General features: G+C 38.6%; 1 protein-coding gene across 1 annotated transcript; it reads right to left on the reverse strand.

The window, feature by feature from the left end:
* Nucleotides 1-321: 321 nt before the first annotated feature.
* Nucleotides 322-11,180, reverse strand: LOC143852393 (uncharacterized). Its single transcript, XM_077361774.1, has 2 exons — nt 9,983-11,180; nt 322-524 (listed from the first exon to the last, which is right to left on the reverse strand). The coding sequence occupies exons 1-2, from the start codon at nt 11,178-11,180 to the stop codon at nt 322-324; spliced, it is 1,401 nt and encodes a 466-aa protein (XP_077217889.1).
* Between the last annotated feature and the right edge of the window lie 10,049 nt (nt 11,181-21,229).

Genomic DNA, 21,229 nt, shown 5'->3' on the forward strand with positions numbered 1-21,229 from the left:
CTGCTCGGGGTTGAGTCCATGTTGTTGGGAAAGCTTTATGAACCATCCTACATGACTCCGAGGACACCCAGTCCCATCATATTTATCATAGTTAGAGGTTTTGAATTTAGGTGGCAGAATAGTCTCAGGAGGTATCATAAACTCAGAAATGTCGAACTTCTTTGGCCCCTGAAATTTCATATTCTCTACATCTTGAGCCAACTTTCTGAACTTGTTGTACATCTCCTTCTCTAACTTGTCATACATCCCTTTCTCTTTACTGACCATAGGTACACAATATTCTTCAGCATATTGCCCATCCTCTAAATTGATTTCAAATGGTTAAACGGTTGGTCTGTTCGAATCTGGAGACGCAACTTGAGGAAATTGGGGTATTGGCCCTCTAGAATTGGGGGCCTTGTCAGTACTTTGAACTTTTAAGTGGGTCATCTCTTCTTTCATGCTCGCCATGTCGGGAGTAAGATTTCTCAACATCTCTTGAATGGCTATCATAGGATCAACTGGATCAGCCATTGAATGAACCTCTGGTAATTCAGACAACTCAGACAAAGAGAGTAAAGGTATTCTCGATGTAATGGGAGGATCAACTGAGTCTAGATACCGAAGATGGTCTAGACCAAGCAGGTTTGGCTAGGATTGTCTTTTTAGGAACAGTGATATGCACTCTTTAGAATCCTGAAATGGAGGTTAAACACTAGGTTAAATGGATGATAACGGGGATAAAATATCTTATACAAATAGAGACAAAAAAAACAATCCCGAACATGTTTGAATTACAAAACAGATAAGTCAATCTACGAAGGTCAAAAAAAGGTAGGCATTGATAACATGACCTATACCAACAAGATTTCAAGGAATCTTCAATTTATCCCTTTAAGTCCTTTTTGATATATGGCTGCTCTCTTTTGAGGTATGAAAAAACTAGGAATGATAAACACCCCTAATCTAAATGAGTTTGGACCTCAGCAATAATCTTGCACTTGTGATAGACAGGCAAGATTTAGCTAATCCATCAATGATCATGATATAAGAAAGGTAAATCCATGATGAAAAATATGAATCAATTATATGTACAAAAGATCAAAAAAATAGATTATGACCAAAGTCAAGAATCTGATGATAATCCACAAATGGATAAATAGGAATAAACAAAAGGATCACGATACAACAAACTCATGGTTTATCCCTGACTTTGGAGAATAACAGTCATGCTCAAAATATTCCAGGTAAAATCCGGCAGCATAACAGCTATACAAGAAGGTCGAAGTAAGGTAAACTCATGGTTTGACTAACTCTAAAGGATAGCGGTCATGCTCAAAATATTCTGCGAAAAATTCGATAGCATAATGACTATACAAGAAAGTCAAGGTAAGGTAAACTCATGGTTTAACTAACTCTAAATGATAGCGGTCATGCTCAAAATATTCTGGACAAAATCCGGCAGCATGACAACGCTAGAAACGATTCCTACAACTCAACCAAAGGTACATGAATAACGGTGGTAAGATAAGCTCGGAATATGGTTACCAGAGAAAGGTGACCAAATGAATGACCGACCAAAGGTGAGAACATATATGACAACAGGTCAAATCCTGTAATCAATAGATCAAAGGACAAAACCCGGCCAAAGAGATGGCAAGCAAAAGCCACTGACTAGATCTAGATCTGAACAGAGAATGGATATAACCAATTGAAATGAATAAGGAACTCTAACTAAGAGGAGAACCCTAATATACATGATCAGTATATATAGGTATATATACATACACATATCCTAACCAGGGGCATCAGCCCTAATTCTAATCTAACGGAGTCAAGGAAGTCTCGACTCAAGACAGACTGGTGAGTGTACTAGGACCGTGTCGTAGCCATGTAAAATGAGCTACTCTAGTCTACAAATGGGACAAAGCTCCTAACTCTAAGCTTTACGTGTGTAAGCAACACATGTTCGACCCTTATATGGATGCAATATACTTATATAAACACGGGTACTTCCTAGTTGGGTTTCACGAAGTCAGTAAGTATATACATAATATATAAAACAAAGTAGGGCTCCGGACTCAATCTATCGGGTACTGTGCGTATGAATAATACTTAATATGTATAACACAAGTACACCTAGTGTTATACATAGTATGCTTCATTTCTCATCGGCTGCTGTAAACACAAGTACACCTAGTGTTTACGGCTGCAGCACCGGCGCATAGCTTGGAAATAGATTCAACAGTACCATCAGGGTAATGACATCCCAGTCGGGCACGCATTGAATCTATCCCGTGGAGCCAATAATGAAAAACAATGAAAGAAATAAAAAATATGATAATGCATGATGTGTAGTGTGTGAATCCCTTGTTTTAATTACGCACCTATCTGGTGCCCCTGGATTCTAACGATAGAGTTCCTATTTTAAATGATTTTAACTCAAATTTCTCCAAAGTAGTAAAAATGGCATTTTTAAAGAGTTAGGCAATGTTTCAAGAACTCCCCAGCAGAGTCGCCAGCCTGTGGATCCCGATCTTGAGAGGACCAGTGCCGAGGGACGCGAGATCCCTCCTGCAATCCTCTAAGATCTCCACAACGTGAAGGAGAGCTCTACAAAGGAACTCTCGAAACGGTGCCACCCTCATAGCATAGCATGAGTGGCAATATAAAAAGAAAGAGATACATCTTGATCCAGGGATAGATCTCCGAACCAAGATGTACGTAAAATAAACTCAGAGTGGCCATCAATGGATACGCCATGGAACTAAAAACAAATGCTCTGCTTGCAACAGATAACCAAAGATACAGAAGGTCCGTGCCTGATGACGAATGGAGAAGGTCCGAAGAGCACCCCCGATTCGCCCGAGTGCGAACACTTGGTCTCTTATGCCATTTATTATTAACCTTGAAGAGTTTTAGGCGAAAATCATGTGAAATGGGAACACGCATCTCCGAGAAAACGTCTATCTAATCATGCATGTCTCGGAGATGAAAATAAGCACACACAAAAAAAACCGAAATAAATGTCACATAAGAATAGCTAGGTTACTAGTGACATGCCTAATAGATGTCTAAGCTCTGGTGGACGAACACATGCATGCTACAGCTACAGGTATAAGTCTGTACAGGAAAGGAAATCTAAATTTAACAGTTAATCATGAATAGTAAATGAAATAAGGAATAAACAAAATGCCAGGTAAATAACAGAATAATGAAATAAAAACCTACGCCGTGCACATAGCGCCTATTTACAATGGGGCGAATACATAGCGCCTAATATAAAATCCTAACACATCCCATCTAGAAAACAGTAAATGACAGATAGAAAATGCAGTAATTCAGTAAAGTGTTACAGCTAAGAAGATAAACCTGGGCAATGAGCAAACTGATTGAAATATTAAATAACCGCAAGTGCACGGATCGTGTAAATACGGGTCGAACTCAAGGAAGAGAAATCTAGTTGTCAATCCTATTCTTTTACCGATTAGAATACTAGCTATGATATAATGTTGCCTGGAATAGACTCAGGATTTCCGTGGACTTAGACCTCGGAGCCAACACTATATATAAGCGTGCATTCTATTCAATCTAAGAATCAAATTCAACTACGATCTTGATTTGGAAATCTTAATTTAGGCAAAGTGTACCAAATTTTAATGATCTCTATTAACTACTTATCTAATCTAATTAGAAAACTAAAATTCTAAAAGGCCTAAGTTAATTGAAAAATTGCGAAAGTAATTTGGAATAGTGTAAAAACCTTAATTCAATATAAAAGATTACTTAGGGTTAGAATCCACCATGGGTTTGGATTAAATTGATTAATTAAAACAACTCTTGAATTGGGTTGGAAATTCGATTAACTAGTCAATAAGGAATAAGATCAAAGGGATGTCATTCCTTATAAGTAATTAATCAAATCCACTCTCCAATTTACATTGATTATATAGAACTTTATATTTGTTAATCAACAATCACTCATACGAAAGGGGAAAGCCAATGGCATGAATGATTGGGATTTTCCAAACACAAAATCCTACACAATTTTTCAATTGAGTAGATTGATTTAATTGTAAATATTTCTCATTCCCCATGGCTTCAACTAAACCCTAAGTAAATAGGATTTAGTTACTCATGAAGAAGTGAAGAAAAACAAAAATAAAGGAGAAAAAAAAAAGAAGAGATGCCATATAATTACTTAAAAGGAAAACTAAAAGAAAAATAAACTCTCCACTAGTTTAAATTAAACAAAAAAAATACATCACTTTGGAACTAGAAAATAGAACAAAATACAAAAAGAACTTATTCTTTTTCTCCTCCAATCTTTGGTTGAATCTTCCTCCTTCAAGCTTTAATGTCACCTTGAGTTTGAATGGTGGATGATTGATCCTTGGTTGAGAGTAGAAAAGAAAAAGAGCATGAAAGAGAACAAGAAAACCTAAGAGAGAGAGAGCTTGAGAATGGTGGAGAATTGTATAGAGGATGGAGAGAGGAGGAGCCATCTTTGTTATTCTTTTCACACATATATGGAGGGAATCTCTTTCTATTTACAAGCCCCAAGGAAGTTCACAAAAATAACTTGGCATCTTTGAAATTTTAGTAACTTCCACCTTGTGTGTATAATTTCAGCAACTTTGTACCTTGTCTTGGTAATTTGAGCCATTTTTGTTGACTTTTTCCTCTTCTCTTACGTAGAAATAGGTGGGATTTTAGCAACTTTCTCTCCTTCTTCATGGTGGGCCCCACCTATATTAAATGTGCAAACAAGTAAGACAAGTTAGTAAGTGGGTCCCATTTGCATTATATAATATATAAAACATGCTATTTTTGAATTGAAAACCGTGGGATGCTATTTTGAAACTTCAAGTGGGTCCCACAAATGCATGTATAACAATTAGGAACGTAATATTTCTTTCAAAACAATTCCAAACGTGTGATTCGCTTGCCATCAACATCCCTCAATTCGTTTCTTGGAAATGGAAGCTTTCCATTTAATATTAGCCATAACAGCCTGCGCATTCTTCATATCATTCTCTTTGTTGCCATCATGAATATACATGCTAAAAAAGAAAAACGAATTTGGTGGGTCACACACCATAGCCGAACTCCACTTTACATTAAGGTCTTTTAAATTTCCAAGAAATACACACAGTGTGTGGACCCCACATACGACCCAACGCTTGCCCAGAAACGACTTGGCTGTTAAAAGAAACAAGTGATATTAAGCGGTGGGCCCCAATTGTGTTGGGCGAACTTCAATGGAATAAAACATTCGATTTCTTTATGGTGGTCTCTACTTCAAGTTGGGACAAATTCCTTTAAAATTTTAACATGGCAGAGCCCACTACTTGTTGCAACTTTCCCATGTACGTGCATATTTTTCCTCTTGCCCACCCAATCCATGCAAAATTGTAGCAGACCTTGTAAGTGCATGGGTATAGGAATAATCCAAACCATCTATTTCAATGGGCCATAATATAGATTAACTTGCACCACCTAATAATTTCCTTTAGAGTCATCCAAACCTTCCATTTTATACGCTTCATATTAAAGCCTTGATGCCCATATTACTATTGATCTAAGCCGTCCAATCAATTAAACACGCTCCCTCCTCTAAATTGCCTTCATAGATCAATCCGAGCCATCCGAATGGTGGGCCAAATTGAAAATTCGGATTTTCTCGGAAATGAATTGTTTTTCCTTGATTTTTCTTCTTCTCAGCATATTTTCCTCGGAATTCCCAATTCTAACCCTGAAACACAGAAATAACAAAAAATACTTTAGTAGCACCGCTTTAATTATGAAAATATGCATGTTTCCTATACTATCATTCACACATAAATGTGTTCATCAAATTCCCCCATACTTGAACTTTGCTTGCCCTCAAGCAAACAAGAAGAAAAATAAAGAAAAATAGAAACAAAATAAAATCCTAACTCACTTTCGTAGGAATCACGATTGCACTTAGCACGTGCAACAAGCCTTTAAACCCCTAGGTTACCCTAGTGGACGAGTTTTGTCTCGTGAGTGTTTGCAGTGAATATACACACAAAATTCTAAAAATAAACTTTTCTTTCCAAATCTCCCTATAGAATAAAGCTAAAAATTTCTAATCCTTTTTATTTGTTTGATAAATTACTCAAAATAGAAGAACAAGAATACCTATATACTTAAACTTTGCATCCTATCCCAAGTCAGAAAAATTTGAAAAATATTTTAATTAAGGAATCCTCTTTTGAATTTGTCCTACTTTGCTCCCTTAAACTTGCCTCTGATGTAATCGTACCATAAAAGAAATTTGATTCGGAAACTTCGTAGAAAACTTACAAATTTATATGGTCCACCATACTTTCAACTTTTCCCATAGTTTCTAAGAATAGAACTCATTTTTTTTTTTGTAATCCTCTACTGCTTTTGGCGTGAATGACATGCAGGGCATGCACCAGACACCCAGGCTACTAAGCAGTGTCCGACTAATCTTTGATTTGCATATGTCATAGACATTGATGCATATGAGTTCAAGCTTTACCTTTGATTATGTGCAATGCTTTGATTTATTAAGCTTTCTAATTGACCCATGTATGTAGTTTTCAGTCAGTTGCTCTCAAGCCAGTTGGCTTTAAGGAACTAGGCATAAAAACCCTTCAGACTTAATAGCTCAAGTCAAAAAGGCTACAAATCAAAACTATAATCAAGAAGCAAACTTTCTAAAAATCATTCTTTCTTTCTTTTGTTTCAACCTTTCTTTCCTTTTTATCCATACCATATAAAAAGCAAGTTTCTATTTCTATTTCTTATTCAAATCCTTTTAAAAGAAAGATTCCAAAAGAAAATAAAACTAAGAAAGGAAAGTATTCTTTCTAATTTTTTAAATTCCAAAATTAAAATATCCACAAACTTTCTTTCTTAAAATAGGAAAACAACTTTCTTTTTAAGAATACAAGTTCTTTCTAATTTGAAAAATTACCAAAAACAAAAGGAAAAGAAAATTTCTAACTTTAACTATAGAAAAGATTAGAAAAGAAAGTTTCCAAAAGCTACTCCCCCATACTTGATTTATGCATTGTCCTCAAGGCATTAAAAATAGAAACAAAAATATGAGGACTAAAAATAGAAAGGAGGGTACGTACCGTATTTTCTTAAGTAGAATTGGAATAGGAAGGTTCATGGAGATCCATGACTTCTTCCATATTCGGCTGTGACAACTCAATGAACGGCTTTAAACGTTGACCATTAACTTTAAAAATCTCACCATTGCTGGGATTTAGAACCTCGACCGCACCATGGGAGAAAACTTTGTTAACCACATATGGTCCATCCCAACGGGATCTTAACTTACCTGGAAAGATATGCAATCTTGAATTGTAGAGAAGCACTTTTTCGCCCTCTTGAAACGATTTTCTCAAAATATGTTTGTCATGAAAAGCTTTTGTCTTCTCTTTATAGATCTTTGCATTCTCATACGCTTCATTGCGCAACTCCTCCAATTCAGAAAGTTGTAATCGCCTTTGAACACCTGCAGAAGACAAATCAAAGTTTAGTTTCTTAATAGCCCAAAAAGCTTTATGTTCCAATTCAACCGGGAGGTGACAAGCTTTGCCATACACAAGGCGGTAAGGAGACTGACCAAGATCAGTCTTGAATGCCGTCCTATGAGCCCACAAGGCATCCACTAATCTAATGGACCAATCTTTGCGGTTTGGATTTACTGTCTTCTCCAAAATTTGCTTAATTTGCCTATTTGAAACCTCCACTTGGCCACTCGTTTGTGGGTGATAAGGTGTAGACAATTTATGAGTAATACCATATTTCTTCACAAGAGCTTCAAAAGGTCTATTACAAAAGTGTTTACCCCTATCACTAATGATCGCACGAGGAGTACCAAAGCGCGAGAGGATGTTTTCTTTCAAAAACTTGACCACCACCTTGTGGTCATTGGATTTGCAAGCAATGGCTTCAATCCATTTTGAAACATAATCTACTCCTAACAAAATATACAAGTTGCCAAAAGAATTGGGAAACGGACCCATAAAATCAATACCCCACACATCGAAGATTTCTACCACTAAGATCGGGTTGAGGGGCATCATATTTCGCTTAGTAACTCTTCCTAAGGATTGACATGACCTACAAGCTTTACAAAAATCAAAAGAATCCCTAAAAAGACTAGGCCAATAGAAACCACATTGTAAAACTTTGTGCGCAGTTTTCTTTGCACTAAAGTGGCCACCACAGGCTTGATCATGGCAAAAAGATAGAATCGATTGGTGCTCATGATCGGACACACATCGTCGGACAATTTGATCCGAACAAGTTTTGAACAAATAGGGATCATCCCAAAAGAAATACTTTACCTGTGAGTGAAACCGGTATTTGTCTTGGTTGGACCAATGATCCGGTGTAGCACCTGTAACCAAGTAATTCACAATATCTGCATACCATGGCTCACTAGAAATAGCAAATAATTGCTCATCAGGGAAGTTTTCATTAATTGGACCTTCGTCATTCTTTGCATTAGGAAGTCTAGACAAGTGATCGGCAACCAAGTTTTCCGTACCCTTTTTATCTCTAATCTCCAAATCAAACTCCTGAAGAAGTAAAACCCACCGAATGAGGCGAGCTTTAGCATCCTTCTTTCCAACGAGATACTTGATTGCCGAATGGTCGGTATAAATTATCACATGCGATCCAATCAAGTAGGACCTAAATTTTTCTAATGCAAACACAACCGCTAGAAATTCTTTTTCCGTAGTGGTGTAGTTGAGTTGTGCATCATTGAGAGTCTTACTTGCATAATAGATGACATGCGGTAATTTATTGAATCTTTGGCCCAAAACGGCTCCTATGGCAAAGTCAGAAGCATCACACATAATTTCAAACGGTTCGGCCCAATTTGGTGCTTGAATGATGGGAGCCGTAGTTAACTCATTTTTTAAACACTCAAACGAATCGAAGCACTCTTTGGAAAACTCAAATTTTTGATCTTTTGCTAACAAGTTGGTTAGAGGCCTAGCATTTTTAGAAAAATCTTTTATAAAACGCCGGTAAAAGCCCGCATGGCCTAAAAATGATCGAATATCCTTCACACTTTTGGGCGGTGGAAGATGGACAATGAGATCCACCTTGGCTCTATCAACCTTAATTCCCTCTTTAGAAATCACATGTCCTAGAACGATGCCCTCTTTTACCATAAAGTGACACTTTTCCCAATTGAGGACAAGGTTCTTTTCTCTACTCCTTTCTAAGACCAATTTTAAGTGATGTAAACATTCAGCATAGGTGGAGCCATGAATAGAAAAATCATCCATAAAAACCTCTAAGAAGGTCTCCACCATGTCAGAAAAGATACTCATCATGCATCTTTGGAAAGTTGCCGGTGCATTGCATAACCCAAAAGGCATGCGTCTATAAGCAAACGTTCCAAAGGGGCATGTGAAGGTCGTTTTCTCTTGATCTTCAGGAGCTATGGGAATTTGGTTATAACCGGAATATCCATCAAGAAAGCAATAATACTCACGACCCGCTAACCTTTCTAACATTTGATCAATAAAAGGCAAAGGAAAGTGATCCTTCCAAGTAGCGGCATTAAGCTTTCGGTAGTCAATACAAACCCGCCACCCCGTTTGAATACGAGTAGGAATGAGTTCATTGGTGGCAGATTGTATAACTGTGACTCCCGACTTCTTAGGCACTACTTGAACGGGACTCACCCATTGGCTATCCGATATGGGATATATGATCCCGTTATCTAACCATTTTAAAATTTCTTTTTGGATGGCTTCCTTCATCACAGGATTAGCCCTTCTTTGAGGTTCCCTTGAAGGTTTGGAACCCTCAATGAGGTTGATGTGGTGTTGCACAATCGAAGGGCTAATTCCTTTGATGTCGGCCATTGTCCAACCTATGGCTTCCTTGTTATCTTTTAGCAATTTAATGAGTTCCTCCTCTTGAGTGGAGGTTAGATCCGCAGCAATTATTACAGGCAAAGTACAATTATCACCAAGAAAAGCATAACGTAAAGTAGAGGGAAGCGGCTTCAAGTCTAGCTGTGGGGCCTCTTCAATGGAAAGCTTTGGAAGCGATGTGGCTAGTGGTCCCACCGGCTCTACGTTTCGAATGGCAAAAGCTTTGGAAAAGAAATCATCTCCTCCATCATCTCCTAGTGCATCCAAGCATTCTTGATAACCTGCATCAAAGTTGATTTCAAAATTAGTCATAACATCTTCAGGAAAGGCATGCAACATATTAATATCTTCATGAAAATTGGGTTGCTTACCTAATCTAAAAACATTAAAATCTACTGAAGTATTACCAAAGGAGAGTTTCATTAGGCCATTTCTACAGTTAATGAGAGCATTGCTAGTAGCAAGGAAAGGCCTCCCAAGAATGATAGGGATTTGATCCTTGATATTAGCAACAGGTTCCGTATCTAACACGATAAAATCGACTGGAAAAAGAAAATCTCCTACTTTAATTAACACATCCTCAACCATCCCTTTAGGTGTCTTTATGGATCTATCCGCCAATTGGAGAGTGACGGTGGTTGGTTTGAGGTCTCCTAGTCCTAATTGCATATATACAGAAAATGGCAAGAGGTTCACACTAGCACCCAAATCTAAAAGAGCATGCTCAATTTTAGTGTTACCAATAGTGCAAGAAATAGTGGGACATCCCGGGTCCTTATACTTAGCCACCATCTGTTGAGATAAAATGGAACTTATATTTGCGGCCAAGAAAGCCTTCTTGGGCACATTAGTTGTGCGCTTTTGTGTGCACAAATCTTTCAACACTTTGGCATAAGTAGGGACTTGGGAAATCGCATCTAATAAAGGAATATTAATTTGCACTTGTTTAAACACATTTAATATTTTATCCATGGCATCCACCTTTTTATTATTAGCAAGTCTCCTTGGAAAAGGAGCTTTAGGCACATACTCCTTTGCAGGTGGAGAAACTGCCTGCTCTTCACTTACCTGTTTGGGTTCCACAATCGACCCTGTTGCAGGGGAGTCTTTTCCTACCTCTTTGGATGTATCTTGTGGATCTATAGAAGGTTCAGATCTGACCTCCTCATTGTGGTAATCTTTACCACTCCTTAAAGCATATACGACATTACATTCATTGGAGGGCTCTTGCAGCGGCAGAATTGGTTGAATGACATTCAACTGATTTTGCGGTACCTGTTGATTCACATTCATATTCACGTTCCTTGGATTAGGAACGGGTTGACTTGGCATCTTCCCCTTTTCCCTTTCATGCAAAGCCATGGCAAGTTGGGAGATTTGCTTCTCCATATTGTGTTGGCTTGTCATGAAAGTGCTAGTGAGAAGTTCTATGCTCTTTTCTAAGGAAGCTATGCGTGCCGACTCCCCTTGTTTTTGAAAACCCGGTGGTTGCTGATTTGAAACATTATTTAAAATTGGGTTTTGAAAAGGTGGAGGTGTGGTTAGGGGTGGTCGAACATGCATAGAAGGGAAGGTGGGCCTAGGTTGGACAAATTGGCCTTGACCTTGGAAATTTGATGGCCCTCCTTGATAATTCCCTTGATTCCAAGAAAAGTTAGGATGATTCCTCCATCCCGGATTATAAGTGCTACTATATGGATTATTTAAAAACATGGCACTTGCATTTTCATTAGAATTACCAAATTTAGCAAGAGTTGGGCACTCTTCCATGACATGGTCCGTGGCTTGACACCAATTGCACATAGGAACACTATGTGCAATTTGATGGACCTGTGAAGGTCCTTTGACAACTATGGCTTCTAGCCTTTTGATTAGGCTATCAAGATGGGCCTCTTTTGCCACGGCACCCTCTATTAGAAATCCCTTACTTGAAGTGGCTCTCTCACCGTCTTGAGTGGATTCCCACTCTCTTGTTTTTTCTGCCAAATCAAGTAAGAAGTTCCATGCCGCGGCCTCATCCGTGAAAGATGTAAAACCGTTAGGACACATGGATTCAAGAAGTTGCTTTGTTTGGTAATCTATGCCCTCATAAACAATTTGGCATAAGTGCCACAAATCAATTCCATGGTGAGGACACTCTTGGAGTAGGTCTTTCAACCTCTCCATAAACTTAGAAAATGACTCTAATGGCTTTTGTTTGAATTGTAAAATATCGTTCCTAAGCTTATTAGTTTTATGTAATGGAAAAAACTTTTTTAGGAAAGCGACGGCGAACTCCTCCCAAGTGGTGATGGAGTTCGTTGGTAAGCCATAGAGCCACTTTTTAGCTCCATCCTTGAGTGAAAACGTAATAAACCGCAACTTTACCGCATCATCGGTAAGTTGTTGCAACTTAATCAAAGCACATACATCTTCAAACTCACGCAAAAATAAATACGCATCCTCCGAAGGGAGGCCATGAAAACGAGGAAGCAAAGAAATAAATTGCGATTTTAGCTCAAAATTATTGCCCTGCGCAGTCGGCAATCTAATGCAAGAAGGTTGCGCGGTTCGGGCCGGATAGAAGCGATCGCGCAAACTCTTGGGCGTCTCTTGTTCTTCCGCCATGACTACTTGATTTGGATTTGGTGCGATGTCTTCCGCCGTCTCTAACCGGTTTGATCTTTCTAGTCGATTGGCCGAGTTCCGCACCCAACCTTCACTCATAAACACAAGAAAACCAAGTAAGAGAGATGGATAGGCAAGAAACCAAAAATATAACTAAACTAAAAATAACTACTAATCTAACACTTCGAATAATTAAGATTATAATGCAACTCTCTTCCCCGGCAGCGGCGCCAAAAACTTGATTGAAATATTAAATAACCGCAAGTGCACGGATCGTGTAAATACGGGTCGAACTCAAGGAAGAGAAATCTAGTTGTCAATCCTATTCTTTTACCGATTAGAATACTAGCTATGATATAATGTTGCCTGGAATAGACTCAGGATTTCCGTGGACTTAGACCTCGGAGCCAACACTATATATAAGCGTGCATTCTATTCAATCTAAGAATCAAATTCAACTACGATCTTGATTTGGAAATCTTAATTTAGGCAAAGTGTACCAAATTTTAATGATCTCTATTAACTACTTATCTAATCTAATTAGAAAACTAAAATTCTAAAAGGCCTAAGTTAATTGAAAAATTGCGAAAGTAATTTGGAATAGTGTAAAAACCTTAATTCAATATAAAAGATTACTTAGGGTTAGAATCCACCATGGGTTTGGATTAAATTGATTAATTAAAACAACTCTTGAATTGGGTTGGAAATTCGATTAACTAGTCAATAAGGAATAAGATCAAAGGGATGTCATTCCTTATAAGTAATTAATCAAATCCACTCTCCAATTTACATTGATTATATAGAACTTTATATTTGTTAATCAACAATCACTCATACGAAAGGGGAAAGCCAATGGCATGAATGATTGGGATTTTCCAAACACAAAATCCTACACAATTTTTCAATTGAGTAGATTGATTTAATTGTAAATATTTCTCATTCCCCATGGCTTCAACTAAACCCTAAGTAAATAGGATTTAGTTACTCATGAAGAAGTGAAGAAAAACAAAAATAAAGGAGAAAAAAAAAAGAAGAGATGCCATATAATTACTTAAAAGGAAAACTAAAAGAAAAATAAACTCTCCACTAGTTTAAATTAAACAAAAAAAATACATCACTTTGGAACTAGAAAATAGAACAAAATACAAAAAGAACTTATTCTTTTTCTCCTCCAATCTTTGGTTGAATCTTCCTCCTTCAAGCTTTAATGTCACCTTGAGTTTGAATGGTGGATGATTGATCCTTGGTTGAGAGTAGAAAAGAAAAAGAGCATGAAAGAGAACAAGAAAACCTAAGAGAGAGAGAGCTTGAGAATGGTGGAGAATTGTATAGAGGATGGAGAGAGGAGGAGCCATCTTTGTTATTCTTTTCACACATATATGGAGGGAATCTCTTTCTATTTACAAGCCCCAAGGAAGTTCACAAAAATAACTTGGCATCTTTGAAATTTTAGTAACTTCCACCTTGTGTGTATAATTTCAGCAACTTTGTACCTTGTCTTGGTAATTTGAGCCATTTTTGTTGACTTTTTCCTCTTCTCTTACGTAGAAATAGGTGGGATTTTAGCAACTTTCTCTCCTTCTTCATGGTGGGCCCCACCTATATTAAATGTGCAAACAAGTAAGACAAGTTAGTAAGTGGGTCCCATTTGCATTATATAATATATAAAACATGCTATTTTTGAATTGAAAACCGTGGGATGCTATTTTGAAACTTCAAGTGGGTCCCACAAATGCATGTATAACAATTAGGAACGTAATATTTCTTTCAAAACAATTCCAAACGTGTGATTCGCTTGCCATCAACATCCCTCAATTCGTTTCTTGGAAATGGAAGCTTTCCATTTAATATTAGCCATAACAGCCTGCGCATTCTTCATATCATTCTCTTTGTTGCCATCATGAATATACATGCTAAAAAAGAAAAACGAATTTGGTGGGTCACACACCATAGCCGAACTCCACTTTACATTAAGGTCTTTTAAATTTCCAAGAAATACACACAGTGTGTGGACCCCACATACGACCCAACGCTTGCCCAGAAACGACTTGGCTGTTAAAAGAAACAAGTGATATTAAGCGGTGGGCCCCAATTGTGTTGGGCGAACTTCAATGGAATAAAACATTCGATTTCTTTATGGTGGTCTCTACTTCAAGTTGGGACAAATTCCTTTAAAATTTTAACATGGCAGAGCCCACTACTTGTTGCAACTTTCCCATGTACGTGCATATTTTTCCTCTTGCCCACCCAATCCATGCAAAATTGTAGCAGACCTTGTAAGTGCATGGGTATAGGAATAATCCAAACCATCTATTTCAATGGGCCATAATATAGATTAACTTGCACCACCTAATAATTTCCTTTAGAGTCATCCAAACCTTCCATTTTATACGCTTCATATTAAAGCCTTGATGCCCATATTACTATTGATCTAAGCCGTCCAATCAATTAAACACGCTCCCTCCTCTAAATTGCCTTCATAGATCAATCCGAGCCATCCGAATGGTGGGCCAAATTGAAAATTCGGATTTTCTCGGAAATGAATTGTTTTTCCTTGATTTTTCTTCTTCTCAGCATATTTTCCTCGGAATTCCCAATTCTAACCCTGAAACACAGAAATAACAAAAAATACTTTAGTAGCACCGCTTTAATTATGAAAATATGCATGTTTCCTATACTATCATTCACACATAAATGTGTTCATCACAAACGTCAATAGATGATAGTAAAAGATAATAAAAAAAAAAACCTAATAAAGATAGAGAATTATAGCTAAGCATGTGAGAACTACAGCAAAGCAGGTAAGTGCTACAACTAAGCAAGTATGTAAGCAAGGAAATGAACACACGCTGTCATGATCCTATGCGAAAATCATCATCAATATGCAAACACAAGCCCTAAACTACTATCAACAAAACCTAAGACTCTAATGCTTCGGCCCGAGTCTTTAGATGATCTGATATTCATCCAAAGAAGCCTACGTATCCCCGCCTCCACGAGAATCAAGGCAACATAGTTCTTTGCACCTATTCTAAACTATGATGCCTAAGACACCTAGACCTTTATCTTAGACTCGATCTAAAAGACCGGACTAGTTCTTAAAGCTTCTTATGCGATTATTTAAATTCCAATGGATTGTAGATTTCAGGACACCCTATATGCCCTAACTAAATGCAGGTTAGCCCTAAACTAAATGCAGGTTAGCCCTAAGCTAATGCAGGTGGTTCCTACAACCTATGTGTAGCTAGGTTGTGCGTCCTAAGGAAAACCATGGGATCACTAACGCATCTTAGACCTAGTCATCAGTCGGTGATGTGGATCGCCAACTGACCGGACGGAGGCGCTCTTATAACTCTAGGACAAACCCCTAACTCTAACACAAACAAGCACACAACAAATCAAAGACAAACTCCTAACTCTAAAACTCTCTATCTAGGACAAAGTCCTAACTCTAGAGGAAGATCTTGTTGAAAACAAGGTTTTGAAGAAAAATGGTTAAAGCATTTATTTACAAAGTTTGGCTGGACTTGGGATGAAGATCCCAAGCTGCACTACGTACCTCGTGGAAGAGGATCAAGCCAACGTAGTTTGAAAATCGAACTCTCCTAACTAAAACCTAACACTCCAAATGATTTAAGGGTTTTTAATGTATTTTTTTTAACGTTTTTGATATTTTTAAAGCTTTCAAATATTTTTGAGTTTCAAATTTCTAATGTTTTTGGATTTTAAAGCTTTTTCCAATGTTTCAGACCTTTAAATATTTTCACTCTTAAAGGGAACACGCAAGTAACACCACAAACTAGGGCAAAGCCCTAAATCTAAAATGGAAACCCCTAACAAACAACAAGCGTCTCTAAGAGACAATCCACAACAAGAAAGTTAGTGTCTCAAGAACAGAGAAAACAATCTAAGATCCCAAGCAGGGAAGGCTCTATATGACTGAGTTAGTCTCTAATGGAAAAACTCCTAACTAATAACACTAAGGAGGGAGTACAAATGAGTCAGAGACCCTCTAATAACACTACCAAGTCAAAGACTCGCTCTAAAAGAGGAGGTGACTCTAACATGAGGCTAGGTAAGCCTCCTAAAGGGGAAACTCTCTATATGAGACAAGGCTTGTCTCTGAGACACAAATGACGTAAACATCTGATGAGACTGGGCAAGTCTCCTATATGCAAAGGAGGGGTATGCTACTTTGATTGAGCAAGTCCCCTAAGGATGGGCTTTGGCTAGCGCCTTCATCGCCCTTGCAAAGATAAGATAAGATATCTAAAATACTAAATCCTTAGCTTAGAGGGGTGCTCTACTTTATGAGATTTAAAAAAAGTCTTGTAGGGGAGCCTTTTAATGAGACCAAGATTGTCTCTTTAAAGGATACCCTCTCAAATATCAAGGACTTTGACATGGTCATTCAAAAGCAAAACCCTCTCCTACAGCTACCTGAATATAGATATATTTAAATGAAGTCTAGCTATCATGAATCAACTCAAGATAAGAAATAAATTATTATGGAGACTACGCATAATATTCTTGGTCTTCATTTCACATTTTCATTTTAGGAACAGGACATTATATATTAACAAATCAATATAAACACCCTAGCTGCTTAAATGACACCATTAAAATCTTATTATAGCTACTATTGTATCCACAAAACATACATCAACCTGTATTCACCTACTCTAGAATGCAAAAGTCTCCTAATGGAAATAATAATACTGATGAGTAGAGAAGTTGCTCTTACATAATGGAGAAGCAAGCAACAAAAGGCTTGGCTGTAGTCAACTAAATTCAGAATTTCCAAACTATAACGAACACAACTAGATGACAATTCCGCAATATATTCAATTACTGAATCTGTCCTGAACAACTGAATAGAATAGTTCTTTCAATTTCAATGACACGTTTCATCAAGCAGTTGAGCTTCAATGAGAGACATTTTTGGTACAAACACAAGCTTGCAATTGAAATGGAGGCTATTAGGCGAGTAGAGAAAATTAATATTACTCGACAACAAGCTTCTGCTATATTTGAGACTCTTCCTATCAATTCCCTATCCTTATAAAAAAAACTTTGGAAATCAGAAATCAGAATATGAGGATTCCATTCCAGAACTTTGAAGTAATTGTTTGAATATGTTGGAACCTCGATCACACCAGATTAGGATCTCTCTCCTCAGAAATTCTAGCGCTCACACACATATAACAACATAAAATAAACATGTTCATAACCGGCCCTAATCGCTCTACCAAAGTTAGAATTTCTACGAGTTCAATGCATCAAAACAGAGCTATGAGCTAAGGAGATGAAATCGTACCAAAACAGAGCTATGAGCCGAGGAGATGAAATCACTTAGAAAGATGTCTTTCTAAATGATTCTCATTCGAGGGAACTCTCAGCAACTCGAGGGTTTCTGCAACCTTGCACGCAAATACAGATCTGCCTTCTTCTTCGATGAATTCCAACCAAGCTCCAAGGGATCTTGGCGTGGGGATGCCAAGGTATAAATCGGATAAAATTCCTTGCAAATCAAGGATTAGAAATGCGAAGAAGAGATGGAGCCTGCTGGATTTGGGTTGGGAGTGGTGGCTCGGCCTTTTGATGGAGATGGCAATGGCAGTAAGGGGTTTGGGGGTGTGATGGAGATTGATGTGGGTTTGATCAGATTTGATGGAGATTGTGGTCGGATTCCTACGAGGATCCGACCGGAAAATGGGATGGGGTGGCTGGATTTTATGGGGATGTGAAGAAGAAGATGGTGAAATGGGTTTGCCGGGAGGAGAAAGATGGCGGTGGTTGCAATGGAATGGGTTTGGAGATAGAAGAAGATGAAGGTGGGGTCGGTGATGGTGGTTTGGATGGGTGGAGGAAAATGGGTTCCGATGGCTTCGCCGGAGAAAATGGTGGTTGGAAAAAATGGTGGATTGAAATGGGCTTTTAGCAGAAATAGGTGGAAGATGGCGATAGAAGAGGGTAGTGATGGTAGATGAAGAGGTGGATTGGGATTTTAATGGAAAATAGGGTCGGAAATTGGATGAATCCGGCCGGAATGGTGGCTAGCCGGATTCTGATGGGGCTTGCCGGAGTGTTGACCGGAGAAATGGAGTGGGGTTTGTTTGGAGGTGGTCGGGTTTGTGGTGGCTTAGATGGTGGGGGAGATGAAGGGGTTTGGTCGGAGCTCCGGTGGGAAATGGAACCAACGAAGTGGGTTTTTCTTAGGTTTGAAAATAGAAATGAGAGGTGGCTGAGAGATGGTAATGGTGGAGGTGTGTTGCAGAGGTGGTGGCTCGGCTAGGTAGATGGTGGGGATGGGAGTGATGGAAGAGGGTTTGAAGGGCTTGGCCGGAGAAATGGTTAGGGTCAAGGAGATGGTGGTGATATGGAGATGGAGGAGGAGGGTGGAGGTTAATGGTGGTGATTGATTTGGGTGGAAGTGGTGGCTCGGTCGGAGATGGTGGTGGATTTGGGGAAGAAGAAGAAAATGGGGAAGGGATTCGGCCGGAGTAGCAGAGAAATGGGAGGTGGGTTTGTGATGATTTTTTTTTCTCTCCCTCTCTGAAATTTGCGAAAAAAAAATGGGAATCCCCTCAAAACCCTAATTTTTTTTCTTTTAAAAGAGGAAATGGTATTTTTAAACCCCCGCCCCCCTTCTTTTTCTTAAACAGCCCCCCTTCTAGGCATATTTATGACTACTCTTTACTCAACAGGGGGGGCCCAGGAAAGAAATGGTCTTTAAAAAAAATGATATATTCTGCCTCCTTCCTCTCCTTTGGACAGCCCCCTCTAGCGTAATCTTTGACAACTTTTAACCTGCAGGGGTGGTCCAAGTAGAAAACAGGGGAAAAAATCTTTGCAAAATATCTTCTCCTTCTTTTGATCCCAACCCTTCAAATCACCTTTTTGCTCAAGGGTTGGGATCAAAGGAAGCCTAACCAAGCTTCCTAAGATTCTCCCCTAACTAATTTTGTTACACACTAATCCGTATACCCCCCGGTATCTCCCTGGACAACCTATTACAAAAAATTTGAACTGGTTTTCCAGGTTCCAGCGCACCATCTTTTCTGGCTAAATCGCTACCCTTATAAACTTGCAACACGACACTTACCTCGTCTCGTTTAATAGGCAACCGCGGTCGGATCTTGACAAAATTTTATAGGGACCTTGGTGGGACCCTAAGCTAGCCTAAGGTGTAATTTAGGGTCCTAACACACTGATTTGAAAAAGTTAAGCACAAAACATGAAGGTATAGGGCACGGTCAAAATGGGGTGTCTACACGGCCATGCTCAAAATGTTCTAGGTAAAATCAAGCAGCATGACTACGCTACAAAAGGGATCCCAAAACTCAACATAAAGGTATATGAACAATGGTGGTAAGATAAGCTCATAATCGGTAAAGGAAATATTGTTACCAAAGAAAGGTAATCAAATGAAGGACTGATCATAGGTGAGAACATATGACAACGGGTCAAATCCTATGACCAACAGATCGAATGACAGATCATGGCCAAGGTAATGGCAAGTAAAATCTACGGACCAGATCTAGATCTGGATAAAGAACGGCTATAACCGATTGAATTGAATAAGGAACTCTAACTAAGAGGAGAACCCTAATATATAATCAGTAGATATAGATATATATATACATATACATATATCCTAACCAGGGGCACCAGCCCTAATTCTAATCTAGCAGAGTCAAGAAAATCCCGACTCAAGACAGACTGATGAGTGTACTAGGACCGTGTTGTAGCCATATAAAATAAGCTACCCTAGTCTACAAGTGGGACAAAGTTCCTAACTCTAGGCTTCACATGTGTAAGCAACACATGCTCGATCCTATATGAATGCAATATATATAAACATGGGCACTTCCTAGTTGGATTTCACTAAGTCAGTAAGTATATACATAATATATAAAATAAAGTAGGGCTCCGGACTCAATCTATCGGGTACTATGCGTATGAACCATATTTATTATGTATAACAAAAGTACGCCCAATGTTATACATAGTATGCTTCATTGCTCATCGACTGCTGTAAACACAAGTACACCTAGTGTTTACGGCTGCAGCACCGGCGCATAGCTTGGAAATAGATTCAACAGCGCCATCAGGGTAATGACATCCCAGTCAGGCACGCATTGTATCTATCCCATGGAGCCAATAATAAAATACAATGAAAGAAATAAAAAATATGATAATGCATGCCGTGCAGTGTGTGAATCCCTCGTTTTAATTACGCACTTATCTAGTGCCCCTGGATTCTATCAATAGAGTTCCCATTTAGAACAATTTTGGCCCAAATTTCTTCAAAATTAATAAAAATTGCATATTAATAGAGTTAGGCAATGTTTCAAGAACTCCCCAGCAGAGTCGCCAGCCTGTGGACCCCGATCCTGAGGACTAGTGCGGAGGACACGAGATCCTCTGCAATCCTCGAAGATCTCCACAATGTGAAGGAGAGCTCTACCAAGGAACTCTCGAAACGGTGCCACCCTCATAGCATAGCACGAGTGGCGATAAATGAGATACCTCTTGATCTAAGGATAAATCCCCAAACCAAAACGTACCTAAAATAACTCAGAGTCGTCATCCATGGATAGGCCATGGAACCCCAAAAACAAATCCTCTGTGCAATGGATAACCAAAAATATATATGGGCTCGTGCCTGGTTACGAATGGAAAAGGTCCGAAGAGCACCCCAATTCGTCCGAGTGCAAACACTTGGTCCCTTA

This window comes from Tasmannia lanceolata, unplaced genomic scaffold (genome assembly GCF_043159265.1).
Source record: "Tasmannia lanceolata isolate RefF3 unplaced genomic scaffold, GAP_Taslan_0.1 ptg000019l, whole genome shotgun sequence".
NCBI lineage: Eukaryota > Viridiplantae > Streptophyta > Magnoliopsida > Canellales > Winteraceae > Tasmannia > Tasmannia lanceolata.